Source organism: Naegleria gruberi, assembly GCF_000004985.1.
Source record: "Naegleria gruberi genomic scaffold NAEGRscaffold_9, whole genome shotgun sequence".
NCBI lineage: Eukaryota > Heterolobosea > Eutetramitea > Acrasida > Naegleriidae > Naegleria > Naegleria gruberi.
In genome coordinates, this window is record NW_003163318.1 from 433,254 (window position 1) to 456,723 (window position 23,470).

Below are 23,470 nucleotides of genomic sequence, written 5' to 3' on the forward strand. Positions count from 1 at the left end.
AAAATTACCTTTACAAAATGAAAATATTCAACTAATGCAAAAATCAGGTTATTTATAAACAATTTATTCGTGCATATCAGAAACAAGGGAACCATTTGAATCATACAAACTGGCAAACTTCAAAACAGCTTCTTGTGAGAATTCACCTGGAGCAATACCTCTCTGAGATTTGTATTCAGTCTTACGAGGAACCATTTCAATACAATCCAAAACTGGACAAACAGAGTAACACAAAGTACAACCAGTACAATCGTCATCACTAACCTTTGGAATGTGAGTGTCCTTATCGAAAGAAATGGCTTGATAACCACTGTCATTACAAGTCAGGTAGCATTTACCACAATTGATACACTTGTCATCATTAATGACAGCAATAACGTGGTGATCGAATTTTGGATCCAATTCACCCCAAGAACCAATTCTTGGAACAGCCTTAGCAACAACATCGTTAATGGATGGAACCTTGATAACTTGTTCAATTTCAGCTGGCATATTATCTTCATGTCTACCAGTCAAAACTCCCTTTTCTTCAATTTCCTTGACATCGAGTTCTCTTCTCTTCAATTCATATGGACCAAATCTTGGCAAACCAACTTTCTTTTCTTCTACAACTGGTGGAGTTTGACCAGTCCAACCCTTGAATGCAGGATGAGCATTGATATACATCAAGGCCTTCAATCCAGTAATGTAATCTTCAATAACAGTAAAATCTTGATTTTGGACAGATGAACAAATTTGGACAACTGAAGCACCAGCATGAATGAATTGCAAAGCAACATCAGCACTGTCACAACCACCAGTAGCAAGAATTGGATAACCAGGAATGTTCTTAGCAACCTTAGAAACAGCCTTCATAGCAATTGGTCTAATTGCATTACCACTGACACCACCGTAGGTAGTTCTCTTATTGGCACCAACTGCTGGCCAGGCGGTCGCATCAGGTTTAAGAGTCATTAAACCAGAAACAGTATTTGTGGCAGTAACACCATCAGCACCACCATCTCTAGCAGCAGTAGCAATTTGCAAAACATCAGTAACGTTTGGAGTGAGCTTGGCAAAGAATGGAATCTTGGTAACAGCTCTAACCCATTTACAAATATTCAAAACAAGATATGGATCCATACCACAAGCCAAACCTAAACCCTTTTCACCCATACCGTGAGGACAAGACAAGTTCAATTCAATCATGTCAGCACCAGCTTGTTCGGCCTTAGTAGCAAGGAACTTCCAATCTTCTTCCTTAAAAGCAGCCATGATAGAGGCAATAACAATCTTAGTTGGATGTTTCTTCTTCAACTCAGTAATAGCAGTACACCAATAAGTAGCAGACTTTTCAGAAATCAATTCAATATTCATGAAAGCAGATTGATGAGGACCTCTGTTTGTAGTGACTGAACCACGAATAATTCTTGGTGAAACATTAGTAACCAAATCCTTATCCAAACCAAAAGTCTTAGTGACAGCAAAGCCCCAACCAGCATCAAAAGCACGATCAATCATATCAGCAGTAGTACAAGGTGGAGCAGAAGCAAGACCGTATGGATTTTCAAACTTGACACCACATACTTCAACTGAAATATCAACCTTATCAACTTCAGTAAAGAACTTTGGAAGTTGAGGAGCATCAGAGAGTCTATCAGCCTTATGCAATTCTTCTTGGATATAACGATGAATGTACCAAGATGCAGTTTTACCATCATTGCTTGCCTCTACTGTCATACCACTACCAATCAAGTCACCACCAGCAAAAACACCCTTGACTTCGGTTTCCATTGTTGTATTATTGATAGGAACTCTACCATAATTATTAACAGCAACAGGTGAAAGGGACTTGATAATATTTTCACTCTTCAAAGTGCAACCAAATGCAGAAACGACAAAGTCACATTTGAGTCTGATGAACTGATCTTCATCAATGACAAGTTTACCATTAGAGTCAACTTCAGTCTTGTACAATTCGATACCAGAAATTCTGCCATCCTTCATGATAATTTGTTTTGGTAAACAATTTGGAAGTACGTCACACTTTTCCTTCATGGCTGGTTCAAATTCTTCTTCGACACATCTCATTTCAGAGAAACCACGACGGAAAACAAGAACAGCCTTATCAGCTCCACATCTAATACTAGAACCATAAACATCGAGGGCAGTATCACCAATACCCAAAATAACAACCTTACCATATAACTTTGGAAGCTTTTGGTTTGATGCCTTACAACCACAGATACCATCCTTTGATGATTGCATGACCGCTGGAAGGAAATCCTTAGAGGTGTAGAAACCTTGTTCTGGGGTCAATCCGTCAAAGATTGATTCCTTATTTGGATCTGGAAGACCAATACCCAAAAAGATGGCTTCATAACCATCATTCTTGAGTGATTCAACAGTGAAATCTCTTCCTAATTCCTTGTTATATTCGACTTTAACACCCAAATCCTTCATCAAGTTGACTTCAAACTCAACAGCTTCGTATGGGAGACGATTTTGTGGAATTTCTTGAGTGCTCAAACCACCAGCATATTGTCCCTTTTCAAAGATGGTAACATTTTGATAACCCATTCTAGCCAAGAAAGTAGCACATGAAATACTGGCAGGACCTGCACCAACGAGAGCAATCTTGGCCTTGTATGATTCTGGTAATTTGTCGAGAGGAGTAGCATCTGGGTCTCTGATTTGTTTCAATTTCATCTTTCTAAAGACATCAGTTGCGAATGCTTGCAAACCACTATTGTTTTTTGATTGTTGTTATTGAAAGTAAATTGCATTACACAAATATTGGTAATAAATGTATTTTGTGTTAAAATCATGGTGAAATTTAACAACTTACTTGATATTAATTGGGCCTTCTTCGGTAGCAGCCAAGTTACAGCTTCCTGCACACAAATTACTAACAGGACAAACCATACCACATGACAAACCTAGTGGATTGTCAGAGAAAATCATCTTGGCAGCACCATAGTAATTTCCAGTAGAAATACAACTAATAAAACTCTTAATATCCAATGAAGTTGGACAAGAAGATTGACATGGAGCGTCAGCACTATCATTATGAAATATTCCAATTTTCAAAATGCATCAAACATTATGATGATTGAAAGGTAAAAAGTGCAAAAATGTGAATTGATTCCATTTTAAAATAATATTTCGCAGAGTTTTTTTTGCACAGGCAAAGGATTGATGTGGAATTTTGGTACAGTAGCAATAGTAGTGAACGGAAGGCATCAAAAAGGATAAATACATTAGTTTGTTCATCATCACGGTAATTAAATTATTGCATTTTAATTTTACAGTTGTGAAAATATTAACAACTGTCTTGATATTTTGATCAATTACATACCACTTTAAACATCTGCTTGCTTCCACGATAGCACTCTTCTCTGTCAATGTAGAGTGCTTGTTGTCTCTAAAATCATATTTTAATTGTTTGGTCTATTTGATGATTCGTTATTTGGCGTTGTTTTGTATGAAATGATCAATCACATCATTTGAATTGATCAAAATATTATTGATAATAAAATTGTCGTTTTCTGAGTTTAAAAAGAAGGAACACTTACATTGATTGGAATATTTCTCTTGTAGTGTTGCTTAAGCTTTTCAGTTTCCTTGCTTGGTCTCACTGAAGCATACTTTTGAATCTTTGGGTTGAGATTTAAATTTTCAATGTCTTCCAATCCAAGAGTTAGGAAATTAGTCGATGAGGCCATGTTTTATATTCTTCTATTACAAAATTGCAGCACTTTTTTCTTATAGTAGTGTTTGTGTTGAGTTTTCTTTTGTACAATTAGATTTTTTAAACAACACAAAAGAGCAGATGAACTTGAGGGTTTTTTTTTGAGTTCTGTTAGTGTGCAACACTTGGTGTTTTGTGTGAAGGATCACTTTTAAAATGTCGTCACAGAATGCATTCTTTCTGTTGGTGATCAAAGCAAAAAGCAGGCGGATAGCTATGAGGATTGTGAAGAAATTTAATTGTGGAATGATTCATGACGAGTTTTGATGTGATCAATTTCATGATGATTTTGTAATGACAAGCTCAGTGCGGAGATGATAGATGAGAAATAGGGCAACTTTCAGCTTTCGCATTGGAATGAAACAGAAAGTATTTCCTGGTATTAGGTGTCAATAGTTGCCAAGAATAAATATTTTGTAGTAAGGTGTTGTTTGCCCATCGTAATATTACAACAAAACAGTAAAGCAACTCTCCACAAATATAGTTTTTAATATGGTGTGGCTGTTTTTTCACTGAGTCCTTAAATAGTGCCTACTGTTAGTTGTACAGTTCTTTATTAAGACTTTTAAAAGAGCTAAACAATTTAAAAAACCAGCTGGTGGCATATTGTTTTGCTTGGAAAACCAACAAGGCAGAACTAATTGTCTCTACATTAATACATTAATGTAAATACTTCAATTTCCTTCACAATAAAGTTCTTTCCTCCAGCAAAATAGTTCTTATCAAAAGGAGCTAATGGTTGACCTACCAATGTTGAGGAAGATGCATTGTTGGCAACTGTCTGAGAGGATTGTTGTTGATCATTTGTTAGTGTGAGTGTTCCTTCCATATAGCTACATGGAAAAGTCATCGAGTCAGGCCTTGTATCACAATTATTACAAATGAAAATATCGTGACCAGAGCCAAATGTTGGCCCATTTACCAGTCTATTTTGAATTGCATATCTGGAGGCATGGTGCTTGATTGGATGTTTTGAAGGAATATTATTTACATTCACTAAAGAGAAGAGGAATGCATTTGGATCTCGAGAATATCCACTAAATGAATTCCAGCTGACTTCTGTGTATCCTCCAAAGATGCAATTATTTGAGGTTCGAATAATAGTAACAGTTGGTCCCTTATTGTCGCACTTTGAATGGAATGACCTCGAATCAAATCCATCTCTTGATCCTTGCCACAACAGTTTCCATTTTCTATCCTTTTCCACTCCAACAAATGAATTCAATACTTCACATAATTCTATTGTCAAAACCTTTGTCCTTATGAATATCTTCATTCCACTTGCATAGTTGCATTCATTATTTGGAGCATATCTATAGGAAGATGCTCTTCCTATTGAGACAAGAGATTCCAATTCAGGCATTATTTCTTCCAAATGCTCACACAAGCCAACTAATTGATAATAGTTAGCTTCCAAATATAATCTTTTCAGAGCTAATTTATCTTCGGGAAGAACATATTGATTTCTCGACCCAGAAGCTCTCAAATAATTGAGAATGAATGGAAAATAGGTTGGATCTCTGTCTAGAAAAATTCTTCCTTTCTCATCAGTAGTAAACGGGATTGATCCTTCCAACATGATGGAAAACATATTATCTGGATAATACTCTTCTTGATCATCTTGATGCTTATTAATATTCGGAATTTTGTAAATTATTGTCTCTTTAAGAATGGTAAACTTTTTCCCACCAACATTCAGATGAACGAGAGTGTCATCAGAGTATCTATTTGGTGATTGCTCTTCAAGAGCTTGCTTCACTGCAATCTGTATTCTACTCTCCAATTGATCCAATAATTCCTCGGATAAAGTCGTGCTCATTGTATTGTTATTTTTTCTAACTGAATGCAACCGACTTTACTAAGGAAATAGATTAATTGAACCTACTGGTAAATATAACCTCTATCGACGTTCAATTAAAATTCCATGCATTCCCCATCTGCTAACACCCTCTATAAATATTCCAAGACATAGACCAGAACATAATGTTCCAATATTGAAATAGCCAGTAGATCTGAATAGTGGAATAATAATCAGAAATAAAAAATAATGATGCATGTGAAGGTAATGTGTCTTTCTAACATGTGACAGAGAAATGTAAACTATTGAAACAAACAGAAAGAAGAAAAAATAGCCAAGTGCATAAGCAATTAAAATATCGATACCAGATTTTGTAATGAAAGTAAATATTTGGAGACCAATCACTACAAGTAAAGCAATAGCTGATATCAAGACTCCAATCCATTCAAAAATTCTAATTTCTTTCCACCTATTTGAGTTTGCAATTCTATCACCAAATAATTGTAAAAATTCAATTTTGTCTAAATAAGTGAATTGAAGTCCAATATAATAAGCTATAACGAAAATTCCATTATTTAAAAAGTAGGAAAATGCTGTTGATGTAGTAGATGTCTCAATACAACTCATAACTCCAACTAAATAAATTGGAAAATACACAAAAATATCCTTCTTAGATCTCTTCCTGTTTTCTACCAGTTTAAAAGATCTAGGGCTCAATAAATTAATCAACTCACTACATGTACCCTCTCTATCTTGCAGATAATATTTGGAAAATTCTCTAAATGATCTTCCCCTTATAGATTCTATCAACTTTTTGAAAAAGTGCTTAATCCAAAAAACATGTCCAAACTCCTCAACACTAAACTCTTCATTCTGAACATTTTTCTGTTGCACCACCACAAGTTCTCTATACAAACATCTTTGCTCCGTAACATTGGATACGTAGAAAAATCCCATCACCAACAATATCATATACCACATCCACTTGAAAATCTCATTCACAATTTCATATCCAAAAATCTGAATATCCGGACAAGCCCAAAACCCAATCACCAATACAACACTATTCAATATTACAAAATATAAAAATCCAATTCCTATTAATTTCACTCTCGATTTCCAATAATCTCCATCATAGGAAGCATATCTAATTTCCACTACTTCCTTCGGTCCAGATAAATCATCTTGTTCATTGGATTGTTCATCACCATCGGAGGCTCGCTGAATATCATCATCATCACTACCATTATCAATGGGTACTCCTTCCAATAATGCCATTTTTTTTAATTTGCTATTTAATAATTATATTACAATTTTTTAAAAATGAAAATGGCGGGAAATATTTAACTTGAATTTTTCTGTGATTATTAACTCAGTTTCATCATTCAAATTGAAACCTGCTAATAGAAATTTTCCACGCAATAACAAGCCAAACATTCATCCTTGAACATAATTCTCCTTTTGTTTGTCGCAGTGGTTGTAGTTGACTGCGCCATCAACAACAATTTAACCATCCATAAAAAATGATTCTAAACACTCTCGTGCTATGTTTCGTCTATGTACCTGCTGGATGTCTCTTGTTTGTATCTCTTTTTTTATTAGAAAGATACATACAATATAAGAAACTCTGTAAATAGTATGAACACTTGCCAGGTATCACTCAATTCCTTCCACCACAACTTTCCAGTCGTTTACCTAAATGGATCCTTCCTGCTGGTATAATTTCTGACCCATACGAAACCCTCAGTCCAGAAACCATTATCAAAACCATCAAGACTGTCAAATGTGATTATTACAAGGTCATTTTTGGAATTATCAACTTGCCATTGATTATTGTGGACTCACCTGAATTTTCCAAAGAAGTTGCAACAAAATCTGCAAAACTTTATAAGAAAACTTTCTTTTCCAAGAGAACTTTCTTGGAATTCTTTTATGGAACGAATGTTTTTGCTGAGGAGGATCATCAGGTTTGGTCTCAACATCGTCAATTAATTGATCAGAGCTTTGTACCATCAAATTTGAAACTTGTGGCTAAGGTTACTGATCAAGTTATTGAGAAGGATATGATTCCTGCTATTGAATCAAAATTGGAAAAGAGAGATGTTATGGTTGACTTTGCTAATTTAACAATGGTATGTTTTTAAAGGAATAGATTTTTCTTACAATGATAGGATGTAATTGGACATGCTGCCTTTGGTTATGCTCTTGATTCATTCCATTCGAAACCAGGAGAAGAAACTATGGATAAAAAGACAAGTATATTTTTGGAGAAGGCAGATTTTTTGAGAATTATTCCATCAAAATTCTTGAGAATGAATTTAAGAATTGGTCCAGTTGGTGAGATCCATAGAGTTTGTGATTCATTCAGTGAAGTTATTAAAAAGATTATTGAGAAGAGGGAAAAGACTGGATTGACTGGAGAAGAGTCAGCTGATGATGCTTTATCTCTCTTATTGAAAGAAAGAAGAAATAATAGAGAGAATTCAACTGGAGGAGGAATTTTAACTGATGAAGAATTGATTTCTAATGCTTTCGTATTGCTAGTTGCTGGTAAGTAGGATTTAGACTACTGGTATTTCTAATAATTTTAAAGGACATGAAACTACTGCACGTACTCTTGGTTTCCTACTGTACCTTCTTTCCAAGAATCCACACATTCAACAAGAACTTCACAATGCTCTGGATAAATTAGTGGAAGAAACAGGAAGAGAAACTTTTGATTATTCAGATTACGAAAGTGGAAGATTGGACTATGTCAAGGCAGTTTTTAATGAAACATTGAGATTGGTTCCAGTTGCTTTTGGTATTTTCAGAGAATTACCAAAGAAGGTTGAATGTAATGGTGTTTCACTTCCAAAAGATTCAATTGTTGCAGTTTCTTTTGTAAATACTTTGGTCAATGAGAAATATTGGGAAGATCCATTAGAATTTAAACCTATGAGATTTATTAAGGATGGTAAATTCCACAATCCTCAAAGTAATCCGTTTGTATTTACTGTTTTTGGAGTTGGTGGAAGAATCTGTGCTGGTCGTTACTTTGCTCTTGTGGAAGGAATTTGTGCATTGGCCAAGTTGGCTAGACGTTATTCATTCAAACTTCCAGATCCAAGTCATGTCATGAAGGTTGAAATGGCTGTCACACTAAGACCAACAGAAAAACTATTGATTGACTTTGTGCCTCGTAAATAAAAATGATTTATTGGAACATTTTATTAAACATTGCCTTTTCCTTCTTTGTTTGTTCAGCAATGGCATTGTTGATCTTGACCAAGAATGATTTAGCAGAGGCAAGTAATTGGATTTGAGTTTCTTCAGTTACATTGGCACAAACTTCAACACATTGTTCGAGAGTAGTCTTGGATTCTTCAAGTTCTCCAAGAGATTGATAAGATTGAGCCTTTCTATAGTATGCCTTAATGTTTTCTCTATCAACATCCAAAACTTTGTTACATTCATCGATGGCAAACTTCCAGTTTGATTGTTTGACATAGATGGCTCCCAAATTGCTGTGACATGAAGAAATAATTTGAGCTCTCTTCTTCTTTTGATCTTCTGGTTCATCGTCTGGCTTTTCATCTTCAATGAATCTCAAAGCTCTTTCGTATCTCTTCTTGGCGAGTTCAAGTCTATTCTTCTTGAAAAGTTCATTACCTTGTTCCTTCTTTGATTCGGCAAGATTCAACTTTTCGAGAGCTTCTATTTCCCAAGCATTCTTTTCATTTTCGATGGCTGTCACGGTTACTTCCATTTTAACGGTATGAGTGCCCTTAATCAATTCAGTTTCGAAAACCTTCTTGAATTCAGCAGTGTGACCAGTGTATTCAAGATATTTACAAGGTCTGAAATGTGTAACAGTAAAGATTGCCTTTTCATTCAATTTCATTGAACCAACAGCATCTTCCACAAATCCAACAACATTTTCATCTCCAAAAACAAGGGTAACATTATCACGTTGTTCCAAAACTTGTTCCCCTTCATAGATCTTATAATTACAAACAGCAGTAGCACCTTCTTCCTCAGCATTTCTCCATCCTTCTCCTTTTGACAAAACTTTCTTTGTAATACCTTGAGTAACTTCCATTTCATCATTAAAATCAAGCAATTCAACTTCGAAATTCAAGGTACTATTTGGTGGAATAGATGGTGGAGAACCACTCTTACCATAAGCATATTCTGGTTTCAATGTGAAAAGAGCAAGTTCACCTCTTTTCATTGTGGCAACACCTTCATCCCAACCTTTTATAACTTGTCCTTCACCAATCTTGAATTTGAAAGGTTCATTTCTATCTCTACTACTATCAAACTTGTTACCATTACTAGCCAATGTACCATGATAGTGAACAGTAACTTCGGAACCACTTGGTGGTGTATCCACTTGATCTTCAGGTGCAAATCTGAGAATCTTTTTAATAATACCACCATCACCCAAAACATCAACAATACTTTGATCATTCATGACAATATCTTCGGAGGACATTTTCTATGATTTAATTGATTAAATTGAAGAATAAATAAAGGATTAATTGTGTTGTATTTTTTTTGATTAAAATTCCGAATTTTTCATCACAACTTTTTAAATAGTTTTTCGGAATTTCTAGTTCATCAACATTCCGAAAAACTTTCAGCTTCATCATATCTTGGAAGAAGTTTTCATAGAGAAATAATTCCCTGTAATTGATTTGTAGCCAGTAATTTGATTCAATAAGATTTGTAAAAAATGTCTCGATCGAATCAATTTCCAAAGAATTTTCAAACAATTGTTGATGAAATTAAAATTGATAATCAATTTAAATTAATTGAATTAACAAATTCTAACAAGGAAATTCATATTCTCGATGTTCAAATTACCTTTTGCAATTTATTTGTCTTATTCGGAGCTGTGAAAAATCAATCCAATGATGAAACTCTTATTGTTCAAAATTTAAAAACAAGAGAAGAGGAAATTGTTGAATGGAAAGTAATTGAAAACCCAATGGAAATTAAGAAAATACTTCGAATGCAAACTCATATGAATTATGGATTATTGTTATTGATTGAAAAGAGGAATGGAAGATTTGCAATTTATTATATTGATGAAGAATTGATGAAATTTGTGGAATTGTGTGAAATAGAATTGGAGAATGTGAAGGATTTTGCAATTTCTACATTTCAGGTGAATGGTTTGATTGGATTATTGGTCAATCAGAAGAATGAACTGTTTAAATTCTCAATTCTAGATCAAAATGTTCAAAATATTGAAAAACTGACCATTGAAACATCTGCTACCATTTGTTCACTCAATTCTGGTGCCTATCACTTTACCATTCTCGATCAAGATGGTTCAGTATTTTGTTTTGGAAATAATTCTTATATGCAATGTGGAATTTCGCATGAAACCTATGATGACAAGATTGACTTTCCCAGATTTATTGAGGAGAGACCTCTTCCTTTGGAAATTCTTAGAGGAGACGTTCAAATAAGAAAGACATGCTGCGGAGCATCCCACACCTTGCTATTGAGCCAAGATAATTGTCTCTATGTTATGGGAAGTAACAATGAAAATCAATGTGGTTTCATTGGTGAGGAAAAGTTTCTTCCTGGGCCAGTTCTATTGGAAAGTAATGAAGAAGAAGCTTTAGAAGAGAGAATTTTGGATGCTTGTTGTGGTCCCAACTATTCTGTCATTCTAGTAGAAGGAATGAAAGATGAAACTTTCAATCATATTCTCGTTTCAGGAAAACGTTTAGGATTCAACAAACTTGACAAATTCAAGAAATTGAAAACAACAAATGCAACGAGAATTTACTGTAGCTCAATGGGCTCTTTCATTGTAACATGTTAATCTGTCCAATGGTGATGACGATGATCATTCAAATTCAATCTGTATCCATCACAAATTAACACATTAACACTTTAAAAAAATGGCTCAAATAGAATCTCTGCCAACTGACATGATTTTTCACATGATGCAGTTTTGTGATTTTGATGAGATGAATTCCGTCATGATGGTATCCAGTGAATGGTTTAGAACTTCACTCAATTTTAAATTTGACAAACAATTTGGCTCATACGGTTATGAGAAAGATATTGATGAAAGTAATAGAAAATTTAAGGAATTATCGGATCTTACCTCATCACTATTAATCAACTCACTCTATATTCATGGTCGTGTATCTGATGAGATGATTACAATTTTTTCAAAATCACAAAATTTGATAAATTTAACTAAATTGAACATTAGAGATTGGGATGATAAAATTAATGTAGAACCCTTGTTTAGTGGAATGGTATTGAAGAATTTAACCGAGTTAGATATTGATAGAGTGAGAATTGGAGATGAAGGATTCAAAGCATTGAGCAAGAGTTCATACATTAAGAATTTGACATATTTAAGAGCTTTTTGGGCTGGACATTCATATTTGGCTGCTAAATATGTTGCAGAAAGTGAAAACTTTTCAAATTTAACATTTCTTGATCTGAGTAATTTGTATGAAAACCCTGTTGAAGGAGTGAGATGTATGTGTCAAAGTCCATTTCTATCAAATTTGAAACATATTGGACTTTCTCATTTTGCCAATGATGATGTTATGAAATTATTAGAAGAAAGTAATTATTTGACTAAATTAGAAACCATAATGTTGGATAGAGGAGATTTTACACTTGAACCATTCAAACTATTCCTCAACAGTAATAATGCAAAGAATTTAACTGATCTATACTTTGAATATACTGAATTGGGTGTTGAAGGTGTAAAGATTATTGCAGAATGCCCAAACATGATAAATTTGAAATGTTTAGACATTACCCACGCATATGTTGGAGATGAGGGTGCAAGATACATTATAGAGAGCAAGTATTTGAAGAATTTGACGCAGCTTGAGTATTATCCAAACGATCCTTATTATGAATATTATGAAGGAGAAAATTTTAGTGAGGAAATGAGGCTGTCTATTGAGAGATTTCTTACATCAAACATTAATAGACATTATGAACAAAATTAAAGATCATGCAAAGATTTCTACATTGATTTTGTTAATGCAATATGTTATTGTAGTTGAGTTGAACATGAAGTATTGACAGAATTATTGACAGACGGATAGAAGACCAGTGAGCGTTTACAACCATAGATAGAGTTTTAATGTAGTCAAGTAAGGAAATGAGTCTATTGAGATTTCTCAATGAATTTGTTTACTTCCTTGTGTTTAAATTCTCAAAGAGGTAATGATGCAGTTTGATAATTAAAATCTATTAATGAAAGTGTTGAAAAATTGGGTTTTATGCTGCAAGTGAAGAGTCGGGATTGAAACAGTACTTGTTTGGCATTCACAAATCTCTTGTCAAAAAATTCAAACACAAAAAATGTCATCCTCACCTTCTGATCAACAACAACCAACACAACAAACTCTCACAGTCAAAACAGATACAGCTACCTATGCAAGTCCTCTCATAAATAAATACAAGGAATCAGAAGACCACGAAGAAAATACCTTTGGAGATATCCCAGAAAATCATCACGTTCGTATGAGAAGTATTTTCAATCATGATGTGGCAACATTGACTTTGGATGAAGACTGGTCCGATGATTTGGAAAACGAAAAACACTAACTTATCAATGTGTTTCCAATAAGTTGCGAACACAAAATAATACAAATCGAATGTACATAATAAATGTAAAATAATTTACTTCTTTTTTGGAGGTTTCACAACAGGGAATTGGGAAGAAATTGAAAAATCAAAGAATGGTGTTTGACTTGTTTGAGTTTCGTCTTTTGGAACCCTCGAACAAACAACCACTGAAACTGCATTAGTCTTGGCTACTTTCAATAATAATTCTAAAGATTGTTTTTCGGATGGTGAAAGTTTGATATCTTGTTTCAAAACCATATCAATGGCCTTTTGTGTTGCCTCGAAATGATCTTTGGCAGAATCAAACAAATCCTTTTCACCAACAAATGATAAATCATTAGCTCTAGTATATGATTCAAAACTAACTGGTGGAGGTTGCATAGTATTGAAGAATGCTCTAAATCTGTTCGTAAAACGAAGTTCGTCTGATGTGAGTGGATAATCAGTTTCTGCACTAATGTTAGTGTAAAGTCCTTTCTTATGCATGGCCATAAGGAACTGTTTGATGGTTTACAATTAGATAATTATTAGAAAAATTAGATTCATATTACAACTTACTCTAAATAATCCTCTGTAGAATAAATTGTGAACTTCTGTTAAGGTTCTAGCATATAATTGATATCTATTCAAATTGACTGGACCAGATTTTTTCTTTTTAACATCGGTAAACAATTTGGCCAGATTAGAACTTCTAATCTTTGTAATGTAGTCAATATACCAAGCAACTTGCACAATTTCTGTATGATGATAGATATCCAAATCAAAGCCAACTACCAAAGTTTGATGCATAATGTCAATAATGTAATCAATCATGAAGAGTGAGAATGAGAATAGCTATCACTCTTTCTAACTAATTCTATATTATTAACATCAATTCCAATCCAGGTAACATCAATTTGTTCTGCTCGTTGTTCAGCCAATCCTAGGTCAGCAATACAGTTATTGAAAATTCTTCTCAATCTCGACTTGTTATTACAATAAGCATTCAATATTTTCTGTATTATGTGGGAAAGAGCAGCAAGCCATTCTTGATACAATCTATCAGGAGTCTTCTTTTGCTTTTTGATTTCCTGGGCATGTTTTTCGGTAAGACAAATCACTTCAGTTTCTAAATGCTTTTCAATCCAATCACCAAGCTTGTGCTTTCCAAAGATTAAATCATCCTGGAGTGTAGTATAGTAAAGGAAAGCTCTAGAAACAACAGAGTTTTCTGCTTTCTTTGAGAAGGAGAAATTTCTGAAAAAGTGCAATAATTGACTGAGACTTTGGACTTGTCTAACTCCCAAAACGTAATTCATTTCATTTAAATAGTTTGTAGCAATCTCGAGTGACGTCTCCATACTGAAAATTTCAATAGCTTTAAGTGGAGAGATGTAATTTCCAATCAAGGCAATATGTTTATCGAATCCAACACTATGACTATTTAATTCCAATAATGTATTTTCATCCTTAATTTGTGTAAATAGAGCAAGACAAGTTGTAATTGATTTTTTACAATTGTTAACTTGTGGTGAAACAACACTAATCATTGAACTATGAATAATCAAGAAATTCTTTAAAGCATTAATAAATATGTATCTGCTAAACAAACCTTGATAAATGAAATTCTAGACAGCAATGCCTTTACAATAGTTTCCTCAATAGCACCATCTTCTTGAATTGGCTCAAAGACAACTTGTGTACTCTTTTTTGTTAAATAATCCAAACGAGAGCCAAGTTCCTTTTCCAAACTCTCCAATCGTTCCATAACAATCGATTCCTTCTCTGCTACAACTCTCAATCCACATGAATCATAGGAGAACTCCTCTTGTTCTCTACACAAAGCTTTTGACATGACAATTTCCAATTTTTCCTTGACAGATAACACACCACAAGCAAGTGCATGGAAATATTTAACAATATTCTTTCTATCTTCATAGCTACTTGCTTCCGAGACATGATCCATATGGTGAATATATTCACAAGTTAAAATTGATTGAATCAATGACCATCCTTCATACCAAGTAAACTATTTTCCAAATATATTAACAAATTAATTTGAACATGATGATGATAATATTTAAATGTAAGCAATTAATCAACAATTAACATCAACAACTTACCACTCCACATAATAACTTATCCATCATGAATAAAATTTGTTTAATATTCAAGGTAGAAATAGGCTTGATAATTCCTTTTGAAAGTCTATCCTTTGGCCAATAAATATATTCCTTGTTAGGTCCATTGAGAAAAGTATCCATCTTTTCATCTCCCATCTCTGTTGCACTCAAAATATCATATAAATTAAATCCTGGTCCGTGAACCATCTCTCCCTCCTCGAATTCATCTTTTGTTGTATCACGGAGGAATTGTGTTACGTCCCTCCACTTACTACTTTCCAGAATTTCTTGTGAAGTTTTTGGTGGATTGTTTGTTGTGCTCATTTTTTTTAATTTTACTTTTAATTGTGTTGTGGAAATTGTTTAATTATTAAAAATTGATTGAGGTGAAGAAATGGTGATTTGTTGGGTGGAAAGAATAAGTGCTCGAGAGGGAATGTTATTTTTTGGGAGAGTTTGAATCATTAGTGGAGATGTGAAGAGTTCTTAATTAAATTCCAAACGTTGATAGAGTTTGAGAGCAATTTGTAATAAAACAGCAGTGGTCGAACAGCATATTGACCTAGCAGTGTACTCTTTGAGAGCTCTTCTATAACATTTCGAGGAAATGGAGCTATTGTCTTGAATATAATAGCCTCAACATCCTATAATTGGTAAATATATTAAGAGATTGAAACATTCAAACACTCACCTTCACATGTGTCAACTCCTTCTCCATTGAAATGGTCATGATAGAGTCCTGTCTTATTTTACTGGCATGCACCAATGTATGATCGAAAAACACATTTCCCGATGAAAGCATAACCAATCTATAACTCAGGTTTTCATTTGAATATTCCATAAACTTTCCAATTGTTAATTCCGTTTCAATAATCCTAATCTTGACTTTTTCTTTGGACTGCAATAAACTTCTAATTGCGAGATTGTGTCGTTTATCCCTTTGAAGAAAATGATATTCACAAACAAAAGGATTCCATAAATTCATTTGAATGGTAGTTAATAAATCGTCAAGTTGATGTGCATCCTCCACATGTAATTGGCTCACCATGATGATACATGGATTGTAAGCATCTCCAGTCCTTATATCTTGCGAGATTTTCCTCACACTTTTTAGCATACTGTTATCTTCTTCACTTATTGGTATGTGCTTTGAATTTTCAATGGCATGTGGATTTATAATTGAGTTGTCTGTCACAGAAGTGATTGGATTTGTGTTCTGCTGATGTGAATAGATGACTTTCATAGAATAAATTACCAGCGAGACAGCTATCGTCGAAAGGATAATAAGGTTTAACAGTATAATTTTCTTTGCTGATTTCATTGTTGTTGAATAAGTTACTATTGGTTTTATTATGAGCACAATTTTTTCAATATGTTAACATAGACTTTGAACAAAAGCACTCCAAGGTTATCCGTTGTGGTAAATGATCTGGAAATGTCACCGACTCTCACACTATAATATATGTCAAAATAAATCTATTCGGAGTTTCAATAAGAAATAAGCAGTTGGATGGACTGCAACTGTAACCGAGTTAGTATCGAGTAACTTGTGTATGGAACAAATAGGAAGCAGGTCTAAGTTTGTCTGGCCAATACCATGGAAATTCTTAGATAACATGAGAAGGAGTAATAACCATGGCCATTTAAGGCAATCTATTTACTGAAGAATCAAACGAAACTGCTTCCTTTTTGCTGTTAGAAACAGTTCCATTTCATGTTTTGGCAATACCCTGATATTAGATGTTTGTTTAGTGGTCTCATTAGCATTTAATCCACTGTAAAATCTTTACCAAATCGATCTCAAGTTTATTGATAAAACTTTATGAATAATTTAATATGATCTACCGAACAAAGCCCACTTGTTTGGCTTTCTGTCAGATAATTCTGGACAGAAGACTTCACAATCACCCAATGATGGATAAATAGATTGATCAAGAGGAACACACAATGACTTGGCAGCACCAGTCAATCCAGTGTTAGAATCAGAATCACTCAACATGGCGCTTTCCTTCTTGGATCTTTCCTTAATGTATTCTTCAGCCTTCTTTTCTTCTTCAATCTTGGCATCATATTCCTTACGTTCTTCTTCAGAGAGATCTTCCAAAACAACATCATCTTTGTGAGTTTGACGCCATGGAATCAAAACTAAATTACCAGCATTGAGGGCAGTCATGAATTCTTCCCAAGTCCTAGCAACAGAAATTCTTTGATTTCTTACTTCTCTAGCCTTTTCCAACATGGAATTGTGAATCTTGTCCAAAATCTCATTGACGTATTGAGCAGTAAGTTGTTCAAGAGGAACTGACCATTTTTCACCATTATCTCTTCTACAAAGCATAGCTACACCATTTTCCAAATCCTTTGGACCAATTTCGATTCTCAAAGGAACACCACGAAGTTCCCAATAATTGTACTTCCAACCTGGAGTCTTTTCCAAACGATCATCAAGCTTGATACGAACTCCATTTTCTTCAAGTTGAGCGAAAATTGTCTTTGACTTTGTTTCCAATTCACTATTATCCTTATTCTTAAAGTAGAGAGGAATGAGAACAACTTGAGTGAAAGCAACTCTTGGTGGCAAGACCATACCCTTGTCATCACCGTGGACCATGATCATAACACCCAATGAACGAGTTGACAAACCCCATGAATTTTGATAGACGAGCTTACTCTTCTTATCTTCAGCTTCGAATTCAATCTTGAACATTCTAGAGAAGTTTTGACCTAAGTGGTGACTTGTGGCAGCTTGAACAGCTCTACCATTTGTTGGAATGAAAGCTTCAATAGTTGTTGTAAAATCGGCTCCAGCAAACTTTTCAGCTTCAGTCTTCTTACCCTTAATGACTGGAACAGCCAAAATTTCTTCATAAGTTCTCTTGTACAATTCCAAAATATCATAAACTTCAGTTTTAGCTTGTTCGAAATTCTTGAAAGCACTGTGACCTTCTTGCCAGTAGAATTCTCTTGATCTAATGAAAGGAACGGCATGTTTGAATTCCCATCTAACAACGTTGGTCCATTGGTTCAATTTTAATGGCAAATCTCTGTGAGACTTAATCCACTTGGCATATGATGGATACATAATAGTTTCGGAAGTTGGTCTCAAAGCGATTGGTTCATCCAAATCAGAGTTACCAGACTTTGTAACCCAAGCAACTTCTGGGGAGAATCCTTCAACGTGATCCTTTTCAGTTTCGAGAGCTCTCTTGGTAACAAACATTGGGAACATTACGTTTTGAACGCCCAACTTTTTAATGTGACCATCAAAGAAGTTTTGTACCTTTTCCCAGACATAGAAACAATTTGGTCTAAAGATATAACATCCACTGACTTCATAGTAATCAAGGAAATCACTCTTGGTGATAACTTGAGTATACCATTCAGAGAAGTTTTCAGCCTTCTTGACATCAACACCTTCGTTTTGTTTGTTTCCGGCAGCTGAAGATCCTTGTTGTTGTTTTGGAGCCTTTGGTTCTTTTGGTGGTTTGACCTTCTTTTCTCTTGGTTGCTTTTGAACAGTTTCAGCAACTGGAGTTTCTTGTTGTGGTGAATCAGACATCTGTGATGATGAAAAATATTTTTTTTTTAAAGATGATTTTAGTTTTTTGAAGAGGAAAATTTAAATAGTCACGATCAACTTTTATATTATTACACAATGAATTCAATATATTGGCAAAATAATATTATTAGTGGTTTGTGGTCTTTAGAAATAGCACATACTATGCAAATTAAAATCCCTATTTGAAGTCGGGTTTGGTGCAAATTTGAATTTCTTGTTGGAATTTGAAGCAAATTGAAGGCTTGTGACTCAGCTCATTTTTAAATTGCTTGGAACTAATAATAAGTAATACAACATTGTACGTTTGATGAGCTATCATGGATATCAAAGAACAATTATTGACTCTACATTGCTATCATTATTTCGAATCAAAGAAGCGTCGATGATCGTCAATACGAGCAATTATTGGTGTAATGAAAAGGTAATTTTTTCTCCAATCCAAAAACGACCATTTGTAAGAGTCAACCACTTGCGATCCCAATTTGTACATAAATCAGTACAAGAATTTATAAAAGTCAAACTTAAAAAATGAGAGTACTTAGATCATTCAACAACAACTTGAGAAAGCTCACCAGAGGACATGATGCCCACGCCCATCATCACGAGGTAAGTGAAAATAATATTTTGATCAAACCAACATTGGACTTGAACAACAACAAAAAAACATTGTATTTAAATATTATTGATTAACAATAGCTCGTCTGCCTCAATAATGGACCACCATCAAAGGCTGCTGCCCTCACTTTCCTTGGATCTTTGAGTGTTGTTCCAACTCTTTTGACTAGTTTGTGGTATGCCACTTATGTTGGTAATCCAATTACTAGAGCTTCCCAAAAGAAGGAAGAATAAATCCATTCAGCTAGCATGCAAAATAACTAGTAAATATCGAGATGGGCCAAACAGAAAAAAGAAAATAAATTAGGTTGGTTTTATTCATTATCACTGTCGTTGTATTCTCTTCTCTTTTTACTTTCAGGTTCTTCGAGTGTAGAATCGTGGTTTTGTTTCATCATTTCTTTCAAAGCCATTGTTGCAGCCATTTGTGCTATTCCAACTGCCTTTTCTTGTTCTTGTTTAAAGTATTCGGTTGGTGTTTGTGGACCTAGTTGATTTTGAGGAGCTGTCTCTTTTCTTGGCTTTGAGAGAGCAGCATTGGTTGTTCTCATAATTGATGAGGTGTAACCATCCCAGATTTGATCAGTACCAACAGATGAGCCTTCTTGTGTTTCACTATCTTCATTCCATGAGGCAATAACTTTGGTCATTTCAATACCTGGAGCAATGTTAGTTTTTTCTCTCTTTGCCTTTTCTCTTTCTTTCTGTTCAAAGTATTGTGGATTAATTGTAGAAACTTTGAGATGTTTCTCTGCTCTATCAACTGGAATGAGTTCACCAGTTTTTTTATCCTTAAACATGAGAGGTGTGGATGATTTGACACCTTTTTGAGGTTGATAAGTTCTGGCAAATCTACTCGGATCTAACTCTTCCTCATCCTCATCTTCATCATTCATACGGTTTTCTTCTTGTATATCTGTAAAGGTTGGTTCTGCAGGATTAACATTTTCATCTTCGTTTGTTTCCATTTGATTCATATCTGAATCAGCAAATCCACTTGGATACATATTTTCATAAATATTTTCCTCTGGTTCTACAAATTCTTGTTCATTGATTTCCTCTTCCTCTTCCTCGTCGTCCATTTCAATTTCATTAATATCTTCATCAAAATCTATTGTCTGTACTACAATAAAGTCTTGCCAGTCAATCATGTCGAATACTGATTTGTCTTCATCTCTACCAAGTTGTTCCTTTCTTTGATTTTCTTCTTGTATCAATTCCCATTCAGCTTTCTGAAGGAGCATATCGAGTACTTGTAATTTCTTATCACTATCTGAGAACATGTTGAGATATTTAAAGATGTGATCTTCTGGCTTAACTGAAATTTGTTGAAGTTCAGAATTTGGATTATTTGGAATGTTATTTTCTTGATTGTACTTTTGAATTTGCATTGGTGTTAATCGGTCTGGGTGGATAATTCCAGTATAGATATCTACAAGCTTTGTGAAAAAGTGAAAGTGTCTGTGATTAGGCTTTAAAAAATCAAATTGAGGATTACTACTTTCCAAAGATGCAATTTCGAACATAAATTGCTTTCCATTAGCAGCTGTATATTGAGCAGTCAATTTGATAATATCCAATTCTAAAGGTTTAATCGAGGAAGGAATTGTTGTATCATAGAAATATTCGAATGGGTCCCTAGTTGGTTTTTCTCGAGATCTGTTCATGTAAAATGCAACAGAGGCACTCTTAGATATGTTTCCAACAGTAATTTCCGACTTTTCTGATTTTAATGTTTCAAAATCGTCATCATCATCTTTAAATTCATCATTCTCAAATTCCTCTTCCAAGGTTTTAAATTTCTTTAATTTTTCCACAATATGTTTATAATACTTGTTGTATGGATTTTCTGGGAGGAGGAAATTAAATGTATTTTCATTACTTGACAAGAGTTGTTTCTCGGGAATTTTACTAGATACAATATGTTCTGCGGTAACTTCAATGGTCCTCTTCAATGCTGGAGGTGGAATAATAATTCCAATCTTTTTAGAATCGGTTGCTAATTCCGAAGATGATCCAAGACCACCGATCAGTGTATTGTTATTAGTGTGGGATGAAGGGTGAGGATTTTGCATTTTTTTTGATTTTATTAAAAATAATTGAACAAGTTGTTTTATAGTGGATGCAAATATTATTGACCTAATGAATAACTTTGATTACACAAATACTAATTAAATAAATAATTTTAAATAGTACCTAATGGTTGAAAATTTTGTTTTTTTATTATATACTTTGCTCAGAAATGAGATCCTCTGGAGGAACATCCAATTGTTTGAAAAAGGACATGGAAAAGAATGGATTTTCACCTCCATCATCATAGGCAACCACATGGTTTGAAGAAACAGTTATAATCTTTCCATCTAATCTCTTAGCTCTAAAAACTATGAAACAATTATCATTGCTTGCAAGGGCAGATTGTAAAAATGTTGAAAATACTCGTTGGCGATCTTCCTGAACAACAACATCACTCCACTTGCTAACAATACTCCTAAATTGTTCCAAATCATCATAACCAAGTAGTTTCAAAACACAAGAGTTGGCACTTAAAATCCTTCCAGTGTCTCCACTCGTTATTATGACTCCCAAACCAGAGCTGGCTCTTCCCAGAAAGTTATTCTTGAATTCTACAAAGCTTGAAGCAAAATCTGTTAATTCTCCCTTTACACGAGCATTTTCTTGTTTGAGAGTTTGGATTTCACCCTCTAAGGATTGAATTTTAGCAATCAAGTTTTGAATTTGTTGGTTGTTTGAACCTGGCAAAGAGGCTATTTGTGATTGCTGTTGTTGTGGCTGTTGTTGTGGAACTGCAAAGTTCTGGTTGGCTAAAATAGAGGCCAATAAGCTTACCGATGATTGATTACTGTTGTTATTATTATTAACTGGTCTTTGATTACCAGAGAGTGGAGTAAAATTAAAAGGAGGAGAAGATTGAGGGTAAGGTTGTTGAGTATTATTCATCATTGGATAGGGAGATGAGCTTGGAGAAGGTGTATTAAATTGTTGTTGTTGTTGTTGCTGATTATTCTGGTAGTTGTTTGGAGATCTTTGAAGAGATTGAAAAAGAGATGGAGGAATCTGACCACTATTATTGTTGCTCATATTGTTGATGGAAGGGAAATTATTGTTAGGTTGAAGGGGTGAAGCAATAGTATTAGTAGCTTGTTGTTGTTGTTTGGAAATGTTATTGAATTGGAGGAATTTAGAGATGGTATTATTGATGATATTTTGTCCAACAACAGGATCAATTAATAAATCGCCTCCCTCGTTGTTGTTATTATTATTATTGGTACTACTATTATTTAAAGTAGAACTTGTTGTACGGAAGGATGACTCTTGTGATAGGAATGAATTGATATCCGAGAGTTGTTGTTGTTGTGGTTGAGCAGTAGTGGTATTGGAAGAAGACTTGTTGGCTCCTGGATTATTATTATTGTTATTATTGGAAAAGAATGGATTGGATGGATCGTTCATCGAGTGGTTCTTCAATTAATTGTTGCTATTTTAAATAGGATTAGATGACTGAAAAACAATGAGATAGTGGCTGAGTTTGTAAAAGAAATAATATCTCTAGACACAAAACTTGTGTGTTTCTGTTCTTGGAGTTGATGTTGTTGTGCAGTAGCAATAAAATCAAACCGCAACACATAGAAAAAAGTGCGGAATACCTTTTGCTAAATTTTTTAAATTGTTTCAGGTACGGTTTTGCGAGTTGCTGATAAAATTGCTAAATGCAAGTACCAGATAAAAATCTCCCGTAAGCCAAGGTAGTCAAATAAGAGAATGAACGCTTTGGTTGAGGAGAAGTATCCCAAATTTATGAATCGCTTCTATGAAACCTTATTTGTTTTCTTATGAAAATGAAAATAATTAGAAAAATCAAACAACACAGGAAAAAGCAATAAGAATATTCTTCAAGATTCTTATCCTTGTACACTAAGGAAAGAATATTCTCTCAATGATTGTTTTATTAACTAACAACAATTGACTTGAGTGAATATTCGTTCATTCGTAGGAAATTCTGACTTCCAAAAATGTCGGGGAAAATCTTGATAAATATGATC

General features: G+C 34.2%; 11 protein-coding genes across 11 annotated transcripts; 3 read left to right on the forward strand and 8 right to left on the reverse strand.

The window, feature by feature from the left end:
* Positions 1-39: 39 nt before the first annotated feature.
* NAEGRDRAFT_78714 (dihydroorotate dehydrogenase family protein) lies at positions 40-3,779 on the reverse strand. Its single transcript, XM_002680575.1, has 4 exons — positions 3,555-3,779; positions 3,338-3,429; positions 2,828-3,040; positions 40-2,725 (listed from the first exon to the last, which is right to left on the reverse strand). Exons 1-4 carry the CDS (start codon positions 3,702-3,704, stop codon positions 64-66), a joined length of 3,117 nt encoding a protein of 1,038 aa, XP_002680621.1. The 5' UTR covers positions 3,705-3,779; the 3' UTR covers positions 40-63.
* A 603-nt stretch (positions 3,780-4,382) lies between these two features.
* NAEGRDRAFT_64242 (uncharacterized protein) lies at positions 4,383-5,549 on the reverse strand (the record flags this gene model as incomplete). Its single annotated transcript, XM_002680576.1, has 1 exon — positions 4,383-5,549. The coding sequence occupies one exon, from the start codon at positions 5,547-5,549 to the stop codon at positions 4,383-4,385; it is 1,167 nt and encodes a 388-aa protein (XP_002680622.1).
* Positions 5,550-5,630: 81 nt separating this feature from the next.
* Positions 5,631-6,806, reverse strand: NAEGRDRAFT_64243 (uncharacterized protein; the record flags this gene model as incomplete). The annotated part of the gene is made up of 1 exon (XM_002680577.1): positions 5,631-6,806. One exon carries the CDS (start codon positions 6,804-6,806, stop codon positions 5,631-5,633), a length of 1,176 nt encoding a protein of 391 aa, XP_002680623.1.
* Positions 6,807-7,051: 245 nt separating this feature from the next.
* NAEGRDRAFT_64244 (uncharacterized protein) lies at positions 7,052-8,086 on the forward strand (the record flags this gene model as incomplete). Its single annotated transcript, XM_002680427.1, has 3 exons — positions 7,052-7,111; positions 7,166-7,660; positions 7,700-8,086. The coding sequence occupies 3 exons, from the start codon at positions 7,052-7,054 to the stop codon at positions 8,084-8,086; spliced, it is 942 nt and encodes a 313-aa protein (XP_002680473.1).
* Positions 8,087-8,709: 623 nt separating this feature from the next.
* On the reverse strand, positions 8,710-10,005 carry NAEGRDRAFT_78715 (uncharacterized protein; the record flags this gene model as incomplete). Its single annotated transcript, XM_002680578.1, has 1 exon — positions 8,710-10,005. The coding sequence occupies one exon, from the start codon at positions 10,003-10,005 to the stop codon at positions 8,725-8,727; it is 1,281 nt and encodes a 426-aa protein (XP_002680624.1). The 3' UTR covers positions 8,710-8,724.
* Positions 10,006-10,245: 240 nt separating this feature from the next.
* Positions 10,246-11,349, forward strand: NAEGRDRAFT_46934 (uncharacterized protein; the record flags this gene model as incomplete). Its single annotated transcript, XM_002680428.1, has 1 exon — positions 10,246-11,349. The coding sequence occupies one exon, from the start codon at positions 10,246-10,248 to the stop codon at positions 11,347-11,349; it is 1,104 nt and encodes a 367-aa protein (XP_002680474.1).
* Positions 11,350-11,473: 124 nt separating this feature from the next.
* NAEGRDRAFT_46935 (uncharacterized protein) lies at positions 11,474-12,508 on the forward strand (the record flags this gene model as incomplete). The annotated part of the gene is made up of 1 exon (XM_002680429.1): positions 11,474-12,508. One exon carries the CDS (start codon positions 11,474-11,476, stop codon positions 12,506-12,508), a length of 1,035 nt encoding a protein of 344 aa, XP_002680475.1.
* A 679-nt stretch (positions 12,509-13,187) lies between these two features.
* Positions 13,188-15,559, reverse strand: NAEGRDRAFT_64248 (uncharacterized protein; the record flags this gene model as incomplete). The annotated part of the gene is made up of 5 exons (XM_002680579.1): positions 13,188-13,631; positions 13,692-13,967; positions 14,003-14,686; positions 14,725-15,141; positions 15,236-15,559. The coding sequence occupies 5 exons, from the start codon at positions 15,557-15,559 to the stop codon at positions 13,188-13,190; spliced, it is 2,145 nt and encodes a 714-aa protein (XP_002680625.1).
* A 1,462-nt stretch (positions 15,560-17,021) lies between these two features.
* Positions 17,022-18,811, reverse strand: NAEGRDRAFT_38214 (prolyl-tRNA synthetase). Its single transcript, XM_002680580.1, has one exon. It carries the CDS (start codon positions 18,792-18,794, stop codon positions 17,067-17,069), a length of 1,728 nt encoding a protein of 575 aa, XP_002680626.1. The 5' UTR covers positions 18,795-18,811; the 3' UTR covers positions 17,022-17,066.
* A 912-nt stretch (positions 18,812-19,723) lies between these two features.
* On the reverse strand, positions 19,724-21,484 carry NAEGRDRAFT_46938 (uncharacterized protein; the record flags this gene model as incomplete). Its single annotated transcript, XM_002680581.1, has 1 exon — positions 19,724-21,484. One exon carries the CDS (start codon positions 21,482-21,484, stop codon positions 19,724-19,726), a length of 1,761 nt encoding a protein of 586 aa, XP_002680627.1.
* Positions 21,485-21,612: 128 nt separating this feature from the next.
* On the reverse strand, positions 21,613-23,250 carry NAEGRDRAFT_57243 (PAS domain-containing protein). The gene has a single exon (XM_002680582.1). It carries the CDS (start codon positions 22,878-22,880, stop codon positions 21,633-21,635), a length of 1,248 nt encoding a protein of 415 aa, XP_002680628.1. The 5' UTR covers positions 22,881-23,250; the 3' UTR covers positions 21,613-21,632.
* Between the last annotated feature and the right edge of the window lie 220 nt (positions 23,251-23,470).